Source organism: Acipenser ruthenus, chromosome 23 (assembly GCF_902713425.1).
Source record: "Acipenser ruthenus chromosome 23, fAciRut3.2 maternal haplotype, whole genome shotgun sequence".
NCBI classification, from domain to species: Eukaryota; Metazoa; Chordata; class Actinopteri; order Acipenseriformes; family Acipenseridae; genus Acipenser; species Acipenser ruthenus.
Window position 1 is genome coordinate 5,917,657 of NC_081211.1, and position 19,115 is coordinate 5,936,771.

The window sequence follows — 19,115 nt, forward strand, 5'->3', positions numbered from 1 at the left end:
AATATTCTTAACTATGTCTAAGTGCATGGTCAGAAAATAAACAAATTGATGGATAAACAACTGATGTGAAAGCCAAGCACAGCATCTGCTATTATGCTACTGCCCAAGAGGAAAGGAAAAATATAATTATTGGAAGACAAAGTCACTTTTCCAGCAAATTGCAGTCTTTATTTGGACTATATCTCTTTTTTTAATACATAGTATGGTTCTTGTTATGCGTGACGTCCAAGATGTGAATTAGCAAACCCCTGTCCTGGTGAAAGCACAGAATCAAGTGAATCTATTGTCAGCTGCATATGAAGGGACGTGTTTGAACTTGAATTTGATCTCTCATTATCTTGCTCGAGGATAAATACTGCATACAATGCTTTTTAAAATCTCAGATTCGTTAGAGAAACGAGCAGGTTTATACATGACAACATTCGTATGGGAATTCCTTTCCTTGGAAGTGACGAAGAGAAATGGCTTGGAGATGCATCTCTGTATGTCTGTCTGTCTGCCTGTATCTAACACATTGTACATATATAATTATGATGAAACTATGATGAATCCTTACCTTTGGCAATATACAGTGCCTTGCGAAAGTATTCGGCCCCCTTGAACTTTGCGACCTTTTTCCACATTTCAGGCTTCAAACATAAAGATATGAAACTGTAATTTTTTGTGAAGAATCAACAACAAGTGGGACACAATCATGAAGTGGAACGAAATTTATTGGATATTTCAAACTTTTTTAACAAATAAAAAACTGAAAAATTGGGCGTGCAAAATTATTCAGCCCCTTTACTTTCAGTGCAGCAAACTCTCTCCAGAAGTTCAGTGAGGATCTCTGAATGATCCAATGTTGACCTAAATGACTAATGATGATAAATAGAATCCACCTGTGTGTAATCAAGTCTCCGTATAAATGCACCTGCACTGTGATAGTCTCAGAGGTCCGTTTAAAGCGCAGAGAGCATCATGAAGAACAAGGAACACACCAGGCAGGTCCGAGATACTGTTGTGGAGAAGTTTAAAGCCGGATTTGGATACAAAAAGATTTCCCAAGCTTTAAACATCCCAAGGAGCACTGTGCAAGCGATAATATTGAAATGGAAGGAGTATCAGACCACTGCAAATCTACCAAGACCTGGCCGTCCCTCTAAACTTTCAGCTCATACAAGGAGAAGACTGATCAGAGATGCAGCCAAGAGGCCCATGATCACTCTGGATGAACTGCAGAGATCTACAGCTGAGGTGGGAGACTCTGTCCATAGGACAACAATCAGTCGTATACTGCACAAATCTGGCCTTTATGGAAGAGTGGCAAGAAGAAAGCCATTTCTTAAAGATATCCATAAAAAGTGTTGTTTACAGTTTGCCACAAGCCACCTGGGAGACACACCAAACATGTGGAAGAAGGTGCTCTGGTCAGATGAAACCAAAATCGAACTTTTTGGCAACAATGCAAAACGTTATGTTTGGCGTAAAAGCAACACAGCTCATCACCCTGAACACACCATCCCCACTGTCAAACATGGTGGTGGCAGCATCATGGTTTGGGCCTGCTTTTCTTCAGCAGGGACAGGGAAGATGGTTAAAATTGATGGGAAGATGGATGGAGCCAAATACAGGACCATTCTGGAAGAAAATCTGATGGAGTCTGCAAAAGACCTGAGACTGGGACGGAGATTTGTCTTCCAACAAGACAATGATCCAAAACATAAAGCAAAATCTACAATGGAATGGTTCACAAATAAACATATCCAGGTGTTAGAATGGCCAAGTCAAAGTCCAGACCTGAATCCAATCGAGAATCTGTGGAAAGAACTGAAAACTGCTGTTCACAAATGCTCTCCATCCAACCTCACTGAGCTCGAGCTGTTTTGCAAGGAGGAATGGGCAAAAATTTCAGTCTCTCGATGTGCAAAACTGATAGAGACATACCCCAAGCGACTTACAGCTGTAATCGCAGCAAAAGGTGGCGCTACAAAGTATTAACTTAAGGGGGCTGAATAATTTTGCACGCCCAATGTTTCAGTTTTTTATTTGTTAAAAAAGTTTGAAATATCCAATAAATTTCGTTCCACTTCATGATTGTGTCCCACTTGTTGTTGATTCTTCACAAAAAATTACAGTTTCATATCTTTATGTTTGAAGCCTGAAATGTGGCAAAAGGTCGCAAAGTTCAAGGGGGCCGAATACTTTCGCAAGGCACTGTATATATATATATATATATATATATATATTGCTCTGGAAAAAATTAAGAGACCACTGCAAAATTATCAGTTTCTCTGGTTTTACTATTTATAGGTATGTGTTTGGGTAAAATGAACATTTTTGTTTTATTCTATAAACTACTGACAACATTTCTCCCAAATTCCAAATAAAAACATTGTCATTTAGGGCATTTATTTGCAGAAAATAACAAAAAAGATGCAGTGTTGTCAGACCTCGAATAATGCAAAGAAAATAAGTTCATATTCATTTTTAAACAACACAATACTAATGTTTTAACTTAGGAAGAGTTCAGAAATCAATATTTGGTGGAATAACCCTGATTTTCAAGCACAGCTTTCATGCGTCTTGGCATGCTCTCCACCAGTCTTTCACATTGATGTTGGGTGATTTTATGCCACTCCTGGCGCAAAAATTCAAGCAGCTCGGCTTTGTTTGATGGCTTGTGACAATCCATCTTCCTCTTGATCACATTCCAGAGGTTTTCAATGGGGTTCAGGTCTGGAGATTGGGCTGGCCATGACAGGGTCTTGATCTGGTGGTCCTCCATCCACTCCTTGATTGACCTGGCTGTGTGGCATGGAGCATTGTCCTGCTGGAAGAACCAATCCTCAGAGTTGGGAAACATTGTCAAAGCAGAAGGAAGCAAGTTTTCTTCCAGGACAACCTTGTACTTGGCTTGATTCATGCCAAAGCTGCCCGATTCCAGCCTTACTGGAACAGAAGTTTATTGTCTGTAATCTGTTAACCCTTGTACTGTGTTAAAATACTCATAAAATTCCCTGCCCAGTTTCCTGCAATAAAAATCACAAATTCATCTTTTAATATATATATATATATATATATATATATATATATATATATATATATATATATATATATATATATATATATTTTTTTTTTTTTTTAAATTGAGCCCTAAGAAAAGTTGAGAACAAGTTTTGGGATGTGATAGGTTGTCCAAGGTAGCGTATTTAAATTGGGATCAGCCCTGCTACTGTCGATACTGTGGGCAGCGGTGGGACCTCTATAGTCTATTGAGGATACTTAAACTAGAATATTCCACTCTAGGAGGAAGTCACTTTATTTAGGCAAATTGCAATTTTGACCATGCCATCAGCTTTAAAATCATTATTCTTTTCAAGTGCCGCTGAATCTTTAATAGCCACAAAGTAAACATGATTTTGGATTCACATCTTATCGACATGGCAGAGCCCCTCCATCAGAGTGTGCCTTCGTATAATAACACTATGCTTGCGCATTGGATTATGCTGGCTCTGTTGTCATCTTCCTGTTTGAGAAGGAACTACAGAATGAATACTCACCGGATGGAGCAAGACTGCCTGACCACAGCCCACAGCTGTGTGGGTATAGGAGGCTGCCGGTTTTAGGGTTCTCGTTTAAAATACATGCATTGTCTGTCACACTCTTAATGTTAGCAAGGATGCAGTTCCCCCCCATGGTGATACATTTGAAATAGATTATTATTATTATTATTTATTTATTAGCAGACACCCTTATCCAGGGAGACTTACAATTGTTACAAGATATCACATTATACAGATATCACATTATTTTTACATACAATTACCCATTTATAATATTCGGTTTTTACTGGAGCAATCTAGGTAAAGTACCTTGCTCAAGGGTACAACAGCAGTGTCCCTCACCTGGGATTGAACCCACGACCCTCCAGTCAAGGGTCCAAAGCCCTAACCACTACTCCACACTGCTGCCCTAAGCTATAATATGTATAAAGAATACAACTACACCTATGGCCAAAAGTTTTGCATCACCTAGAATTTTAGATTGAGACCAAAAAAACAAACAAACAACTATCTGAATGTAATTTAGATATTTTATTTTACATCATGTAATCAAGGAAACTACACATTCATATTGTAAAAGTGTACCGGAAGCCATAATAGTAGTACAGTGCTTCATGTTAGATTTCAAAATATCACATTTCCTAGAGTGATGCTAAACGTACGGCCATTGCTGTACACTACTAGCTTTCGAGATCACAAAGGGCTCCTCTTCAGGTGAAGAAGTTTCAAAGAGAATCCTCCTGTTGATATTTTGGATTGCATTTTGGGTATAATCTGATGAACTGAATTCCAAGTGCAGTGTCAGCATGCATATTACCAACTACACCGTTCACTACATATCCAAGTATGAAGAACATCGTTATCACTCAATTTCCTTTAAATACTTATTCATGTAATACTTTGATTTAACCTTGAACTAAATTTAAACCGTGAGGTAATTATCAGCCAGGCTTGCTTGAGTGGTATCAGTGTCGATACTGAAACGGATTTCTCACTTTGTGAATTGTTAAGACGGCAGAAGCTTACCTTTTTTATTTGAAATATGTTTCCAAAAGGCTCGATTAACGACAGGGTGATTCATAATTCACGCAACATTGTTGTTTTGCCTTGTTTTCAATTCTACTGAAATGCTAACCTTTAAGAGTTCCCAGACCACAGTGTAACGTACAGTAATGATTCAAAGGTAAATGTTTTTTTTTTTTTTTTAAATAACCCCTTCCCTTAAGTTTTACTTTAACTAAAAGACAGTAAAACGTTATCCAAGATGAGAAGGGTGAGGCAAAGAATGTGGCTGTACCTCCCTAGACAATATTTTTTTTTTTTTTTTTTTTTTAGCGGATGTTACAAGTTTCCTTGGTTGCTGATATCTATGTACATTACAATTTGCATGAGTGTCGTGTTTCTTCTGTTTTCAAAAGAGTTGGCTGCGTAAAAGAAGGAGTACTCTTTTCTGGACTGCATTCCAATTGAGGAAAGGAATTCCAAATCTATGGTGAGCATGTTTTTTCCACTTGTAAAGTAATACCCAGGAAAATATCTGTAGGGGAGTGTTTTAACGTTTTAACTGTTATTAGTTGTCTTCTACGTGGTTTCTAATTTGTTTAATGTAAGTCTTTTTAAATGTATTTTGTAGACAGTAAATAATATTCTTTTCAGCTGTATTGTGTCAATAGAAACCTTGATAATGTGTGCATATTCTTAGGACATATACTTTTTTGATTTGGTGGAGAATCCTATTGTTGGCTCTTCATTGGTTTGAAAAGACTACATGGTTTAGTAACTTATGTATTTTACTTTCTTCTAATGAGGATGAATTCAATAATTCACTGTTCTTGTTATTCTTATGCTTTTAATAAAGTTGTTTAAGGCAAGAAACAAAATTGCATGATACAATAAAACTTCGATATCTGAACTACAGCTCTGGCCAAAAGTTTAGCATCACCCTATAGAATAAACAAGTTTGCTTTTTAAATTCGAATGAAACCTGCTGACTAGTGATACGTTATTATATTGAATTACACATTGCTTTGTAGTTTCCCATATACGAATAAACTGACTAATATAAAATGTAACGTTTCAAAATTGAACATCAAATACTGTACTACTGTTACGGCTTCCGGTACTTTTGCAATATAATTTTGTAATTTTGTGATGTTAAATTATGTTCATATAGTTTGTTTGTTTATTTATTTATTTATTTATTTATTTATTTATTTTTTAAATGATGTCTCAATCCTAATATTCTAGGTGATGCTAAACTTTTGACCATAGCTGTATTTGGGACCAAAGTGTGCTTGGGTATAATGAAATCCCTTTACCTGTAAACACATAACATACAGCAGTGAACTGTTCTATAAATAGCAGAGATGAAACAGCCATTTTATATGACAACAGGGTGGAAGAGCAAGGCACACAATGAGACAGGTTAGCAAGGGTCTGTTCATTTCTTTGAGTTCTCTCTCTCCGAAATGAAATGTATTCATGAATAACATATTCACTATGGTTTTTAAAGCTTGGCTTTTGCTAAATAGTATGGGTTTTCTTATGGTGTTGTATTTGAACTGCCCGGTTAATGATGAGTTATGTCCAGGTATGTGGTTGCATCATTTCAAAAACCCTGAATTACATCACCCAGAACAGGCATGTTTATTTATATGGCATGCTGTAGCTTTTCCTGGAACCCTTGTTATTCTGTGCTAGGGAAGGAATCCCCTGAAAAGAGGATATAAGCCCTACCCCACCCCTCCCAAAGTATTGGTTGTCAAGGAAATCATACAGAATGTTTCTAAAAGTTCCAATCTGAACACTTGCTAGCCAAGAGATTGCTCCCCTATTATTTTATAATAATTCATATTCTAATACTGTTACTAATAGTAATCTTGCGTGAATGTTTTGAAAACAGAAACATGAATAAAATAGGACAATGCAGTTGAGTGACTCCAACACCACACTCAATCTTACAAGATGTTTTTTTTTTTAAGGTCATTTTGAAAGGTGAAAGATGATGAAAAATGTAACAATGGCAGTTAATGACAGTGTGTGTACTGTGGACTCCGAGTTCAGATACACCCTCTTCACAGTGTTCTACAGCATAGTCTTCGTTGTGGGGTTGCTGGCCAACTGCTACGTGCTCTGGGTCTTTGCACGAATTTATAGAATTAAGAAAATGAGTGAGATCAAGATCTATATGATCAACTTGACTGTAGCTGACCTTCTCTTCATTATGACTCTACCACTGTGGATTATCTATTACAACCAGAACGGGGACTGGACCCTAAACCTGCTCTTCTGCAATCTATCTGGCTTCCTGTTCTTTGTCAACACCTACTGCTCCATAGCCTTCTTAGCAGTGATCAGCTTCAACCGTTACCAGGCTGTGACCAAACCCATGGAGACTGCTCAATCAAGCCTGAGGAGGCGTGGGGTGGTGGTCTCAGTGGTCATCTGGGTCATCATTGGGGCTAGTGCAAGCCCATATCTCTTCATGGATGGACTGAACAAAGACAACAACATGATGCGTTGCTTTGAGGGCTACAAACCCGAACACACATGGGTGGCCATTACCCATTTACTCATTGTTGCTTGCTTCTTCCTGGTTTTCATCCTCATTCTTGTGTTCAACCTGCTGATCATAAGAACCCTCCTCTCCCAGCCAGTGCAACAGCAAGGTTCCAGGAAGGGGGGACCCAAACAGCGAGCCCTGCGGATGGTGTTTGCCGTGCTGGCGGTTTTTGTCATCTGCTTTGTCCCCCACCACTTCATCAATGGTCCCTGGACCATGGCGGTCTTGAGACTCTGGAGGAGAGGGGACTGTCATCTCCTGCAGACCCTTAACGATGCCCATCAGGTCACCCTCTGCCTGGTGGGCCTCAACTGCATCCTCGACCCCATCACCTACTGTTTCGCCACCACGATGTTCCAACGTTACCTCACAGTGAGGATTCAGCAGATTAGGAGTAAGGCTGATATTTAAGCAACAGATCCTGAAGAAGGAGGCTTTACTGTCTGATAAGGCCTGCCTCATGCTGTTTAATGTCCCGAGCCGAAGGCAAGAGCATTTAACATAATGAGAAGGGCCTTCCCAGACAGTGAAGCCCTCTTATGAGGGTTCTATTGCTAATAGAAATGGCTGCAGTATCCCAGCAGTGGACTGTGTTGCGTTGTGTGTATTTCCAATAGCTTAAAAAATACCTCAATACTAAAACACATCTTCTACGTACATGAAGCTGTTCTTCAGTCAGGTACCTCGTACAAAAAGCAAACATGATTTGTGAACTGTTTGTAAAAGATGTAAAAAAGTACAACTAACATTTTTTTTTTTATTAGTATTTGAGCGCAGGTGTGTGTTTAAGTGTATGTTTTAGTATTTAAGTTGCCGTTAGGTCCTAGAATTTATTAGCGTTTCAGTTGTCTGTGTTAATGCTGATCGTGCTGTTTGTTCAGTTGTTCACAGTGTGTTCATAAAGTTTATTCAAGGCCCCCTTCATGGCTTTAGAGAAGAGAGCACCTGTGTTGTTGGAATAAAGTTGCTGAAAGTAATCAGACTGCATCCACTTGTTTGATTTTATTATTATTATTATTATTATTATTTATTTCTTAGCAGACGCCCTTATCCAGGGCGACTTACAATCGTAAGCAAAAACATTTCAAGCGTTACAATACAAGTAATACAATAAGAGCAAGAAATACAATAACTTTTGTTCAAGTAAAGTACAAGTTTGACAAACCACAATTCAATAATACAGCAGGTAATAGTGATAGTTACATCAGGATATGATTAAATAGTGATAGTTACATCAGGATGTGAGTAAATACAAAGTACTACAGGTTAAAAACTTGGCAGATTACAGTATTCTGAAGTACAGGATTAAATGCAGTAAAATAGGGGCTGATAAGAGCAAAATAAAGCACATTTACATGAAGGGTGATAGTGTCCCAGGATACAAACAGAGGAGTTCTACAGGTGCTCTTTGAAGAGGTGAGTCTTAAGGAGGCGCCGGAATGTGGTCAGGGACTGGGCAGTCCTGTTTATTGTGATTTCTTCAACTTGTTATTCAAACAGGAGATAAGTTGCTATTGTGGTTACTGTCTTGTCGCTGACAGAAAACACTATTCTTGATTTTTGTTTTAAACTTTATTTGCTATACTACGTTTAAATAGATAGATTGAACGTGTAGGATAGCGAGGATGCAGACTTTCAAAGGGCATGTGCTGTACTTGAAAAGAGATTTTCTTTCACCAAGCAATTAAATTATACTTGAATGGTTGATTCTAGTACCTGAGACATTACATTATGCAGTCTCTTAGCAACTACAGGCAAAGCATAAAGGGAACAACACAGTTTGAAACACAAATAACCATAACAAAAAGAAAAAAGGCCTTTTGTTATTTGTTTATTGTCATTTTCAATCGACACTCTTACCACACCCCATTGACTGAAAGTATATGCCTTGCCTATACCAGGAAAAGCTAATGAAGCAAGTTATACAAAAGCATTGGAGAAGTTTATTGGAAATATGGTACTTGTGAAAGAAAAACCCAGTACAGTGTTTACCTTTCAGGCAGCTTCTCTACAGTCTCCATGTGGAGCAGTTTGCTTGAGAAAGATATATGTGGATGTGAGATAGTTGAGAATGGGTCAGATAGATAGACTCAGCCTACATAAACCACCAGATTATTATACACTCAATCACTTGCTAAATAACAATAACTTGCTCCTTGTGTTGAAGGATTTGTTTATACACCTCGCAGCTTTTAAATGTAATGGGTGGCTGAAGAAAAATGTCACTGCAGTATTTCATAAGCACAGCATAGATTGAAGCCCCGTTTCACCCCAGGGCACACATTTCATGTTAATATTGGGAGCGTCTATCCAAACACACCTGTATAACAAACAGGTATAAGGAAACTAAATAATGTATATATTTGTGTGTCAAGAAGTGCACACAACCAGGATTTAAACAGAATGTATTGATTCTAATAATAAAAAATGACACACATATTGCCTAAACATTATCATTAGACACATTAATGTAGCACCTATTTATAAAGAGAAATTAATAATTGATCACCTAATCTTCTGGAAGAAGCACTGGGCACTCTTTGGTCACGTCTTCAGGAGATGACTCAGGTATGTTTCTTAAAAGCACCTCCAGGTGTTGCTGTTTTATACAGTTTCTACACTCCTTGCATGCAAAGTTTAGTTACTGGCTTATCTCTGGGTGAGGAACATTTTTACCATACATTTCTTGCTTGTACCAGGTCAGGTCGAGGACAGTTCTGCTCACCCCCTGCTATCAGCACACACTGCCAACATAACAGCAGCACAGCTCTCAGTCATAGTTTGGTAATTGGAATCTTTTCATTAACTGTTTCCTCACACAGGGATTTAAAAAAAAAAAAATGAATCATGTTAGTCAGATGATCTGAACAGCTACTGGAAAGAAGGGTTTCCCAACGGATATTACAGGTTTCCTTCTTTGCAGATCTTCCCTTGTGAAAAGCACAACCTTGTTTGCGTAACTCTTACAAGTTCGTGAGTGTTTCTCTTTTCTGGCTGAGTGTCAAAGCTGTTACTTGTTTTTCTGGACTGTGTTTCAATTGGCGACGGATCTCAGCTCTAATGGTGAGCATGTTGTTATTTTCTTTGATTTGAGCTTTTTTGAAAAGACAGTAAATACTATACTGTTCTGTTTTACTGTACTGTAAGATGAGAAGTAAAACTTCTGTATACTGTAAGAATGAGTAACTAAATCAGTGGAATCCGGGAGCATTTTTACATAAATGTCAAGCGCAACTATTAATACATGAGTTTGACATGGATATAGGTTTGTGTAACTGTACAATTTCTTTTGCTTCACTTTTACAGCTTCACATTTAATTTACAGTCTCTTTTGAACTGTGTTGTTGCTTATATTTATTTGAATATCTGTCTCTGTTAGCACCCTCTGTTTGTGGATGCTAAATAGATTTTATTCTATCCGTCTTTAGACAGCTGGTGTTGACAGTAAAACTGATATTTAAATAGGACTACTATGACTTCTAACTAATAATAATGATAACACATTTAATATATTTTCCTCAAAATGGTTTTCACTGCTTTTGTCATTCCTACACTTTGAATAAAGTTAGGGAAATAAAAAATATATTATTCACCGACACGTTGCTACAACTAATAAAGATAACATAACACACAGCAAATACATTTTGATAAGGTTTTCAACAGCAATAAAACTCTATAATCCTGTAGTTATTTAGGTTCAAGGTTCATCCTAACTTCTTTTTGTATTTGTTATTTCAAAGCGTCACATACAGTCGGAGCAAATTCATTACTCGACCTTGTTTTGTTCTCATTACTGATGAGAAAGAAAACTAATCTTGATCCCACACTTTCAAAGAATCAAAACATGCAATTCAACCTGGGAATCGCCCTCTGCGTTTTTGAGGACCAGCCTGTTTTATAAAGTGATATTACGTTATGTTACTGTGGTGGCTAAGAAAATGAACGGCCTAGCCCAGTGTAATCAGAGCACGTTGTGGAGCTGCTGATTCCTGGAGAAAGTGTTTTTTTTTTTAGCCCAGTCTGTCTGTGCATTGCCTTGCCAGATGCCTAACTTATACTAAAGAATGCACTTTGCAGCTTTCACCACAATTGGATATGCGGTTCTTTAGACAGATGTAAAAATGTGGGTGCGACACACAGACAGATGGAGAGACAAGTGGACTCCCTATACTCCCAGATTGTGATTTGGTGCTAAAGAAGTTTCTTTTTTTTAACTGTTGCTCATCAGGATATACACACTATCTCATCCTGGTGGACAGCAAGCATTCAAACAGTTACAAATACAATCGTTCGAAACATCAGAGATATTATTTAAACATTAAGACAAATCTAAAAATCTAATCTTATATAAATTCATATAATCTGACATGTATCACAGAGCCAATACAGTTGAAGTCATAGGCATATTTCTACCATGACCTGTGAATTTAACAAGTACATTGCATTTCCAAATGAGTGCCCAGCCTGCTTTTAAAAATACCAAAGAGGATGATTCTCTCAAGATACCTGGTAGCTTAGTTCAATCACTGTGTAAAAAAAAGCCTTTTTCCTTGAAGTCCTTTTTAACTCTGGGTATGTTGTAATTGTAGACTTGTGAAGATCTCAAAGCACACCTTGTATCTTTTCTTGTTCAATCAATGTTCAATCAAGTGTGAGGGTGCCTGACCGGACTCACATTTATAGAATAAAGCGTGCCAGTGCTTCTTTTGTCTATTTTGAAACGCATTCCAAGTTATGTAAAACCAAAAAAAAAAAAAGTATATTTGTGTTGGATTTCTTAATTAGACCTTTTTAATTGTTTTCAGCTCACCGTTGCAGAGTTCAAGTTACTGATGTTACATTTTATAGCTAGCTTGAAATATGCAACTGTAAAGAGCTGAAAACTATTAAAAAGGTCTAATTAAGCAAATGATCAGTTCAATGAAGGATTTAGTTAAGTAATTGAGAACTCAGTTGGAATGAAAACCAGCAGACATGGTGGATCCTCAGGACCATTTTGGGGGACCACTGGTATAAATGGACTGTCTAATTTGTTTTTTTCTACAAATGGCATTATTTACACTAAAACAAAAGTACATTAAAAAAAAAAAATAAAGGCTGCATTTGCCCTTTGAAAGTCAGACAGCAGATCTGAAAAGAGGTTCCAGGTTGGCAGATGCTTCTATACGTGAGACTACAATTACTGATAGCATCACAGATAACTAGTAAAACAGCATTGAGTAGGGCAGTGGTGGAAAGAGCATCCTGTTTAACTGTGGTTGCCAACCATAGTGATTTCTCAAAAAAACAAGAACACTGCAAACAAAGTGTGCACTGAGCTCAACGTGAAGCAATAGTTCTGGTGAAAACTGCGTATAGGGAACTCAAAACAACAGAGTAACAACCTCATCCTTGTTTTTCTTTACCAGAAACTTAATTGAGATGTCAGGCTTTTCTGACTGAAGTTTTGCAGTATGAACTCAAATAGGAAATACTACTATGACAACTGCAACTACTAATACTACTATAAATAATAATAATGATCATAATCATTTATTCCTAATTTTTTTTTTTAAGGTCATTTTCAAAAGTGAAAGCTAATGGAAAATCTAACAATGGCGGTTAATGACAGCGTGTGTACTGTGGACTCCGAGTTCAGATACACCCTCTTCACAGTATTCTACAGCCTGGTCTTCATTGTGGGGCTGGTGGCCAACTGCTACGTGCTCTGGTTATTCACCCATGTGTATAAAATGAAGAGAATGAGCGCAATCAAGATCTATATGATCAACCTGACTGTAGCTGACCTTCTCTTCATTATGACTCTACCACTGTGGATTATCTATTACAACCAGAACGGGGACTGGACCCTAAACCCGTTCCTCTGCAATCTATCTGGCTCCCTCTTCTTCGTCAACACCTACTGCTCCATAGCCTTCTTAGCAGTGATCAGCTTCAACCGTTACCAGGCTGTGACCAAACCCCTGGAGACTGCTCAATCAAGCCTGCGGAGGTGTGGGGTGATGATCTCAGTGGTCATCTGGGTCATCATTGGGGCTAGTGCAAGCCCATATCTCTTCATGGATGGCCTGAACAAAGTCAATAACAAGACGCGTTGCTTTGAGGGCTACAAACCCGAAGACACCAACTCCAACCGAGTGGTGGCCATTACCCATTTACTCATTGTTGCCTGCTTCTTCCTGGTTTTCATCCTCATCCTTGTGTGCAACCTGCAGATCATAAGGACCCTCCGCATTCAGTCCGTGCAGCCGCGAGTTCCCAAAAACGGGGACGTCAAACAGCGGGCCCTGTGGATGGTGTGCGCCGTGCTGGGGGTGTTTATCATCTGCTTCGTCCCCCACCACTTGATCGATGGTCCCTGGACCATGGCGGTCTTGGGACTCTGGAGGAGAGGGGACTGTGATCTCCTGCAGACCCTCAACGATGCCCATCAGGTCACCCTCTGCCTGGCGGGCCTCAACTGCATCCTCGACCCCATCCTCTACTGCTTTGCAACCAAGAAGTTCCGTCGGCATCTCTCAGGCAAGTTTCAGATGGTAACGGGCAGAAGAAAGAGTTCCAGGAGCATTACAGAGACTGGCCTGACAATGGAGTTATAGGTCAATAGACCTCTCTAAAGTGTAGTTCACAGACCAGGATTAGCCTGTGATTCATCGTGGAATATCCCCCAGTATATGAGGCACCCAGTGAGTAGCCAGGTATCATCTCAAAATGAGTCATGACATGGTTTTCATCCTGAGGGATCCTTTTACTGAAAATAATTTGCTGCAAGTGGGTGTTTAAAAAAAAACGACTTGAATTTGTAACTCAGTGAAGCCTGCATTGAATCTTTAGCAATGTATTTTTTTTTGTTTTTGTTTTAACGTGTCTCAAAATGTTTGGTGTAAAAAAAAAATGAATTGAATGTAAGGTCTTTTTTTATATATATATAAAACATATTTTGCTCAAAAATATAATTCCTTGATGGCTTAATACTGCTGATGTTGTGAATATTGGCTTAAGGTAACGACCTTCTTAAATAGTAAATAACTTTAAATGTAATTTTTGCCCATTTTCAATAGTGCTTGCAATCAATCTGTTTTTTTTTTGCTCTAATTTGCCTACACCTGGCTTCGAGTTGGTGTGGAGAATCCTATGTGCTTGTACTGAACAGCCTTCCTCGTTCCAACTCTGCCAGCCGCATCTACTCCACATGTGTATATAAACACCAGGATCTGATCCAACAAGTACAACACAGACTGGACAGTAAATTGCTTCATTTACAAAAAGGGGTTAGGGGTCAAGCTAAAGGGAGGCTTCTGATAAATACATTATCAGAAAGTGGGAGTACAAAATAAATTGTTATGGCAACTTCGATAAGCAGCTGCGGTTTTCAAAACTTTCACAAGTCATCATGCTTTTGAATCATTTTTTTTTTAAATAAGACAATATTTCAGCAACAATATGCTCTTCAATTTTACAGCCAACCAGATCACTTCGTTGTCATAGGATATGTCACGATACATTACAGCTTTTGATTTCAGTAGTGTATAAAATGGAAGAAGTTTAAGTTGAAAAAAAAAAAATTCCATCACTATGGCAACTGTGAAAACTAACACAGAAGAGAGCAAAAGGATAAACAGAACCCATTTAAGGTAGTTTTCTATAAAGTAATTCCTTAAATGGACAAACAGAAGTGCAGGTCAGAACGTTTAGCTCCTCGTACACTAATTATCGGTTAATGACAATCTTTTTAGTTCACTAAAATATGAAGTCAACTGGTGCATTAGCAACCTACCAGAACATGAACACTGTCAACCAATCATCTGACTTTCCTGACCCTGGATGAGGATAAGGACCATCATCCTTATCCTCATCAAAGATACATGATTTCTGTAGGCATAATTTACACCATTTCTATTTGTCCATTTTAGGAAATTAATTTTGTCCCTTTGTGTCTGCATTATGGACTCAAGCCTAACCCTGAGGCTAAATTGTGTTTTTGTTTATCTATTCCCGCACACTTTTACCAAAGTCAATATTTTTAGGATTGTGGTTGTTGACCAGTTTCCTTTTTTGGCTGTTTCAGTTCAGCAAATCTCTTGGGAGTAATTTCCTGCTGAAGAACAAATACAGGATGTTAATAAAATTACACTTACATCAACCCTTGTTTATGATGGTATTTTGTTGATACAGTAAAACCTCACAAGGATCAGAAAGACTAGCTCATAGTCTGGACGTCGTTGGTTTGAGTCCAGGCTATTCCTTTGCCGAGCGAGGATGGGAGCTCCCAGGGGGCGGCACACAATTGGCAATAAACACTTTAAACACTGGCTTGTCAATCCGAACTGCAAGGGTGTTAATTACATTCATTTACAGCACTATTCTCCCCATGCATTGCCCTTCACATTCCACAGTTACATTGGTGTGTCTCAATATCTCATGGGAGGATTGGGAGCGTCTCTCTTTGGTACATTCATCCTCTGTCTGTGCCAATGGATTGATACAAGTTCAGATTTGACATTGCATCCATTTATGTAAGGCTAAATTGGCTAAGACCAACATGTAACAGATGCAATTACTCTTATAAAAGTTTTACACTGAATTTGTGCGCAGTATTTTTGCAGTTTTACCATGGTATACTATACATTTATTATAGTTAACCCTGGTTTGTCAAGTTTTTTAATATGCTTTACCATTCCTCGCTATTCTTTTCAATGCTTACCTGTGCTTTTATAAGGGTAGGCTCATGTTTCCCTTATCCATATTGTAAGATAGCAGGGAGAGGGTCGAAATCCTCCCTGCAGAAAACATGTGCTTATGCACATTGTATTAATTGTTTTATTGTTAATTATCACCTGCACCTGGTAGTAATTGTAAATTAGAACCTGGTGCAGGGTATTTAGAGTGCAGTCAGTCTGCACAGGGCTGCTGTGTGAAGAGCCTGCTTTTGTGTGTGTGTGTGTGTGTGTGTGTGTGTGTGTGTGTGTGTGTGTGTGGGTGTGGGTGTGGGTGTGGGTGGGTGTGGGTGTGGGTGTGGGTGTGGGTGTGGGTGTGGGTGGGGGTGGGGGTGGGGGTGGGTGGGTGGGGGTGTGTGTGTGTGTGTGTGTGGGTGTGTGTGTGTGTGGGGGTGGGGGGGTGTGGGTGTGGAAAGAAAGAAAGAAAGAAAGTAGTGTGAAACCTGTTTGTGTTAAAAGTGTTTATTTTGGTTTATGTTACAAGTAAACAGCTTAGCTATCCTGTTTATAGTTAGGTTCCTGTCTTGTGTTTTAGTTATTGCTCAAAAAAGAGCTAGGTGTTTATTTTGTTTTGGTTTTTTGTGTTTATTAAAAAAAAAAAATAGTACAACCGCACTTGAAAATCCATTTCTGGGTCTATTCTTAAATGGGCAACGAACGACCGTGAGTGCCGGCCGGTTTACAATATGTTATGGTAATTTAGGGTTAGTATTTTTCTTGCAGCTTTAGAATACATTTAAAATAAATTAACAAAGGGTTTCTTTAATATACTGTGATAGGGTGTTCAAGTTTGTTTCTATTAAGCAAGTGTGGTTTTAGTCATTGTGTCGCTCACTTGTATGATACAGGGTAGAATTACGCCATTAAGGAATTACGCAATAAGTATATGAGTGATATGAAACGCACACCGAAGTTGCAAATACAAAGCCACTAGTTCCACTTCTGCACAGTTTAACACCCTCTCTCCAGTGTGGTGAACGTGATTTCTTAGTACGGATTCTGAAAAGAGGCAGCTCTTATTAGAAACACTTGACAAATGTTACATACCCAGAGAAAACAGTAAAAGGATGTCTCCCAGAAATGTTTATTGCGTTGAAATACAAGTGGAAAGTTACCGTAAAAAATAAAATAAAAACCAACAGCCTGATTTCACCACATCATTACCCAATTAATATCGTCCTGTGACACTGACACATACCATCACGAGACCACTGCACTTATGACAATCTTTTTCCTATTTTTCAAGAGGGATGCAAAGAAACAAAGATCTGCCACTGCAAAACATAATGTGTTTACTCCCGTGCTAATCCACTGTATTAACTTGTGACATGTCACAATATTTATGTATCGCCCTGTATTACCCTGATTCCCTGAAAGAGAAGATGACCACCAACCATGAGGTCACACCGCCCTCATGGGTTTGATGCAAAAAGAGAAATGGCTTCCGTGGAATGTTTTAATCCCTCAGTAGGCGGGACTGAGGACATCATCCAGGAAGAGGCCTATCGGCAGTTCTGGTATAGAGAGCTCAGTGAATACCTACCAATAGGCAGGCATATCCCATATGTAAGGTTTTGGTGGTGGTCTCCTCTTTCAGGGAACCAGGGTTACGGTAAGTAACCTAACGATATGTTATTATTTGTTTATTTAGCAGACGCCTTTATCCAAGACGACTTATAGAGACTAGGGTGTGTGAACTATGCATCAGCTGCAGAGTCACTTACAACAGCGTCTCACCCGAAAGACGGAGCACAAGGAGGTTAAGTGAGTCAGTGGCTGAGGTGGGATTTTAAAATCCTCCCACAGAATTCTTTGTTTGTTTACTGACATTTTTCCTCGGTTCGTTACACATTCTCGCACACACACCCCTGCCTCTGGGCAGCTACCGTACCGTGTTGTGCCAGTGTCAGGTACTGACATGTCAGGGCACAGTATGGGCTTTTACAAAAAAACCATGTAAACAATGTGGCACGCTTTCATAAGTGACAGAACAATGCAGCACGGTGCTGCAGGTTTGTGGAAACAAGGTACCATATTAATATTCCCATTGTGTAAAAAAAAAAAAAGAAAAGCCCTTTAAGTTCCATACCCTCTGCACTCTTTGTGTGAAGAAGTGTCTCCTACCCATTAAGTCTATCTCCACTTAACTTGCAACTTGTTCTGGTTACTGTATCTGGGCTGTTGATAGAATTCACATTAATTAGTTGAATTAGTCCACACAGGATTAGGTATGACATCAGAACTGTCAGAGTTTCATTATGTATTTTATTATTGTGTTCTACACATACATCGTTTAAGAGCAACTTTCTGCGTCCTTTTTCAAATCCCATCCTATTTACTAGCTAGCTGATGTTTAAGCAAAGGTTTTAGCAATGTTCTAAAAGTGCTGAAGAATAAGACTTGCATCACCCTATAGAATTAACACATTTTGCTTCATAACGTTGAATGAAACCTGCTGAATAATGTTATGTTAACATATTGAACTACATACTGCTTTGTCTCAATCCTAACATTCTAGGTGATGGAAAACTTTTGGCCATAGCTGTACACAAGACCCTCCCCTGTTTAACAAAGCCTATTGAATTTTGGTTAGACACAGTTAAATGCATGTAAAAGATAATCAAGTTTAAAAAATATGGCAGAAAAAAAACAGGTTTTAGTGCAAAATAAATGTACATAAACTTTAGGAAGATATTGATTAGAAATCTAAAACATGGTACTTCAAACTATTAAAAAAAAGTATCAATTCAACACAAACAAACAAACAAAATGACACTATTTACATCAATAATAATAATGAATGCAAGTACTGTTTGGACTTTTCGCTTGCGAGCTTGATTTCATTCGCAGTGAAATCAAAGAGCCGTCAGAAGATGTCCACGCAGGCTGCTTCACAGAATGATAAGCTCACGCAGCATTCTATCCCCTAGAGAACCACTGGGTGGCGCATTTTCCTTTGGATTTACAAACATACATTGAATGATCCCCAGTATTGTTTCAAACTCTGACAATGCATATCAACCAATACTAACCCCTTCACGTTTCTTTTAATGTTTATTTAAACATCTATTATTTATTTTAGCTGTACAAAATCTTTGGTAAGATATTGTTAGTGGGGCTTGTGAAGCAAGAGTCCCCACTTTAAATCTTCGACATGCTGCTTCTTCTTCTTTGGCACGCTACTCCTCTTACATTGTTTAAGCTACAAACGCCGTTCAAACTTTAAAACCTGTAGACCGGTCTGGAATAGTGTGCTTGTAAACAACTTTTTGATATCTTTTATACTTTTTA

The 19,115-nt window shown here is 38.5% G+C and overlaps 2 protein-coding genes across 2 annotated transcripts; both read left to right on the forward strand.

Annotated features, from left to right (window-relative positions):
* The first annotated feature begins 4,949 nt into the window (after positions 1-4,949).
* LOC117964549 (platelet-activating factor receptor-like) lies at positions 4,950-8,084 on the forward strand. Its single transcript, XM_034908369.2, has 2 exons — positions 4,950-5,037; positions 6,527-8,084. Exon 2 carries the CDS (start codon positions 6,547-6,549, stop codon positions 7,516-7,518), a length of 972 nt encoding a protein of 323 aa, XP_034764260.2. The 5' UTR covers positions 4,950-5,037; positions 6,527-6,546; the 3' UTR covers positions 7,519-8,084.
* Positions 8,085-8,203: 119 nt separating this feature from the next.
* On the forward strand, positions 8,204-15,250 carry LOC117413175 (platelet-activating factor receptor-like). The gene is made up of 2 exons (XM_034021977.3): positions 8,204-10,170; positions 12,664-15,250. The coding sequence occupies exon 2, from the start codon at positions 12,687-12,689 to the stop codon at positions 13,704-13,706; it is 1,020 nt and encodes a 339-aa protein (XP_033877868.2). The 5' UTR covers positions 8,204-10,170; positions 12,664-12,686; the 3' UTR covers positions 13,707-15,250.
* Positions 15,251-19,115: the final 3,865 nt, after the last annotated feature.

Coding starts and splice junctions, on each gene's coding strand:
- LOC117964549 (XM_034908369.2), top strand. CDS start 6,547: ATGATGAAAAATGTAACAATGGCAGTTAATGACAGTGTGTGTACTGTG.
- LOC117413175 (XM_034021977.3), top strand. CDS start 12,687: ATGGAAAATCTAACAATGGCGGTTAATGACAGCGTGTGTACTGTGGAC.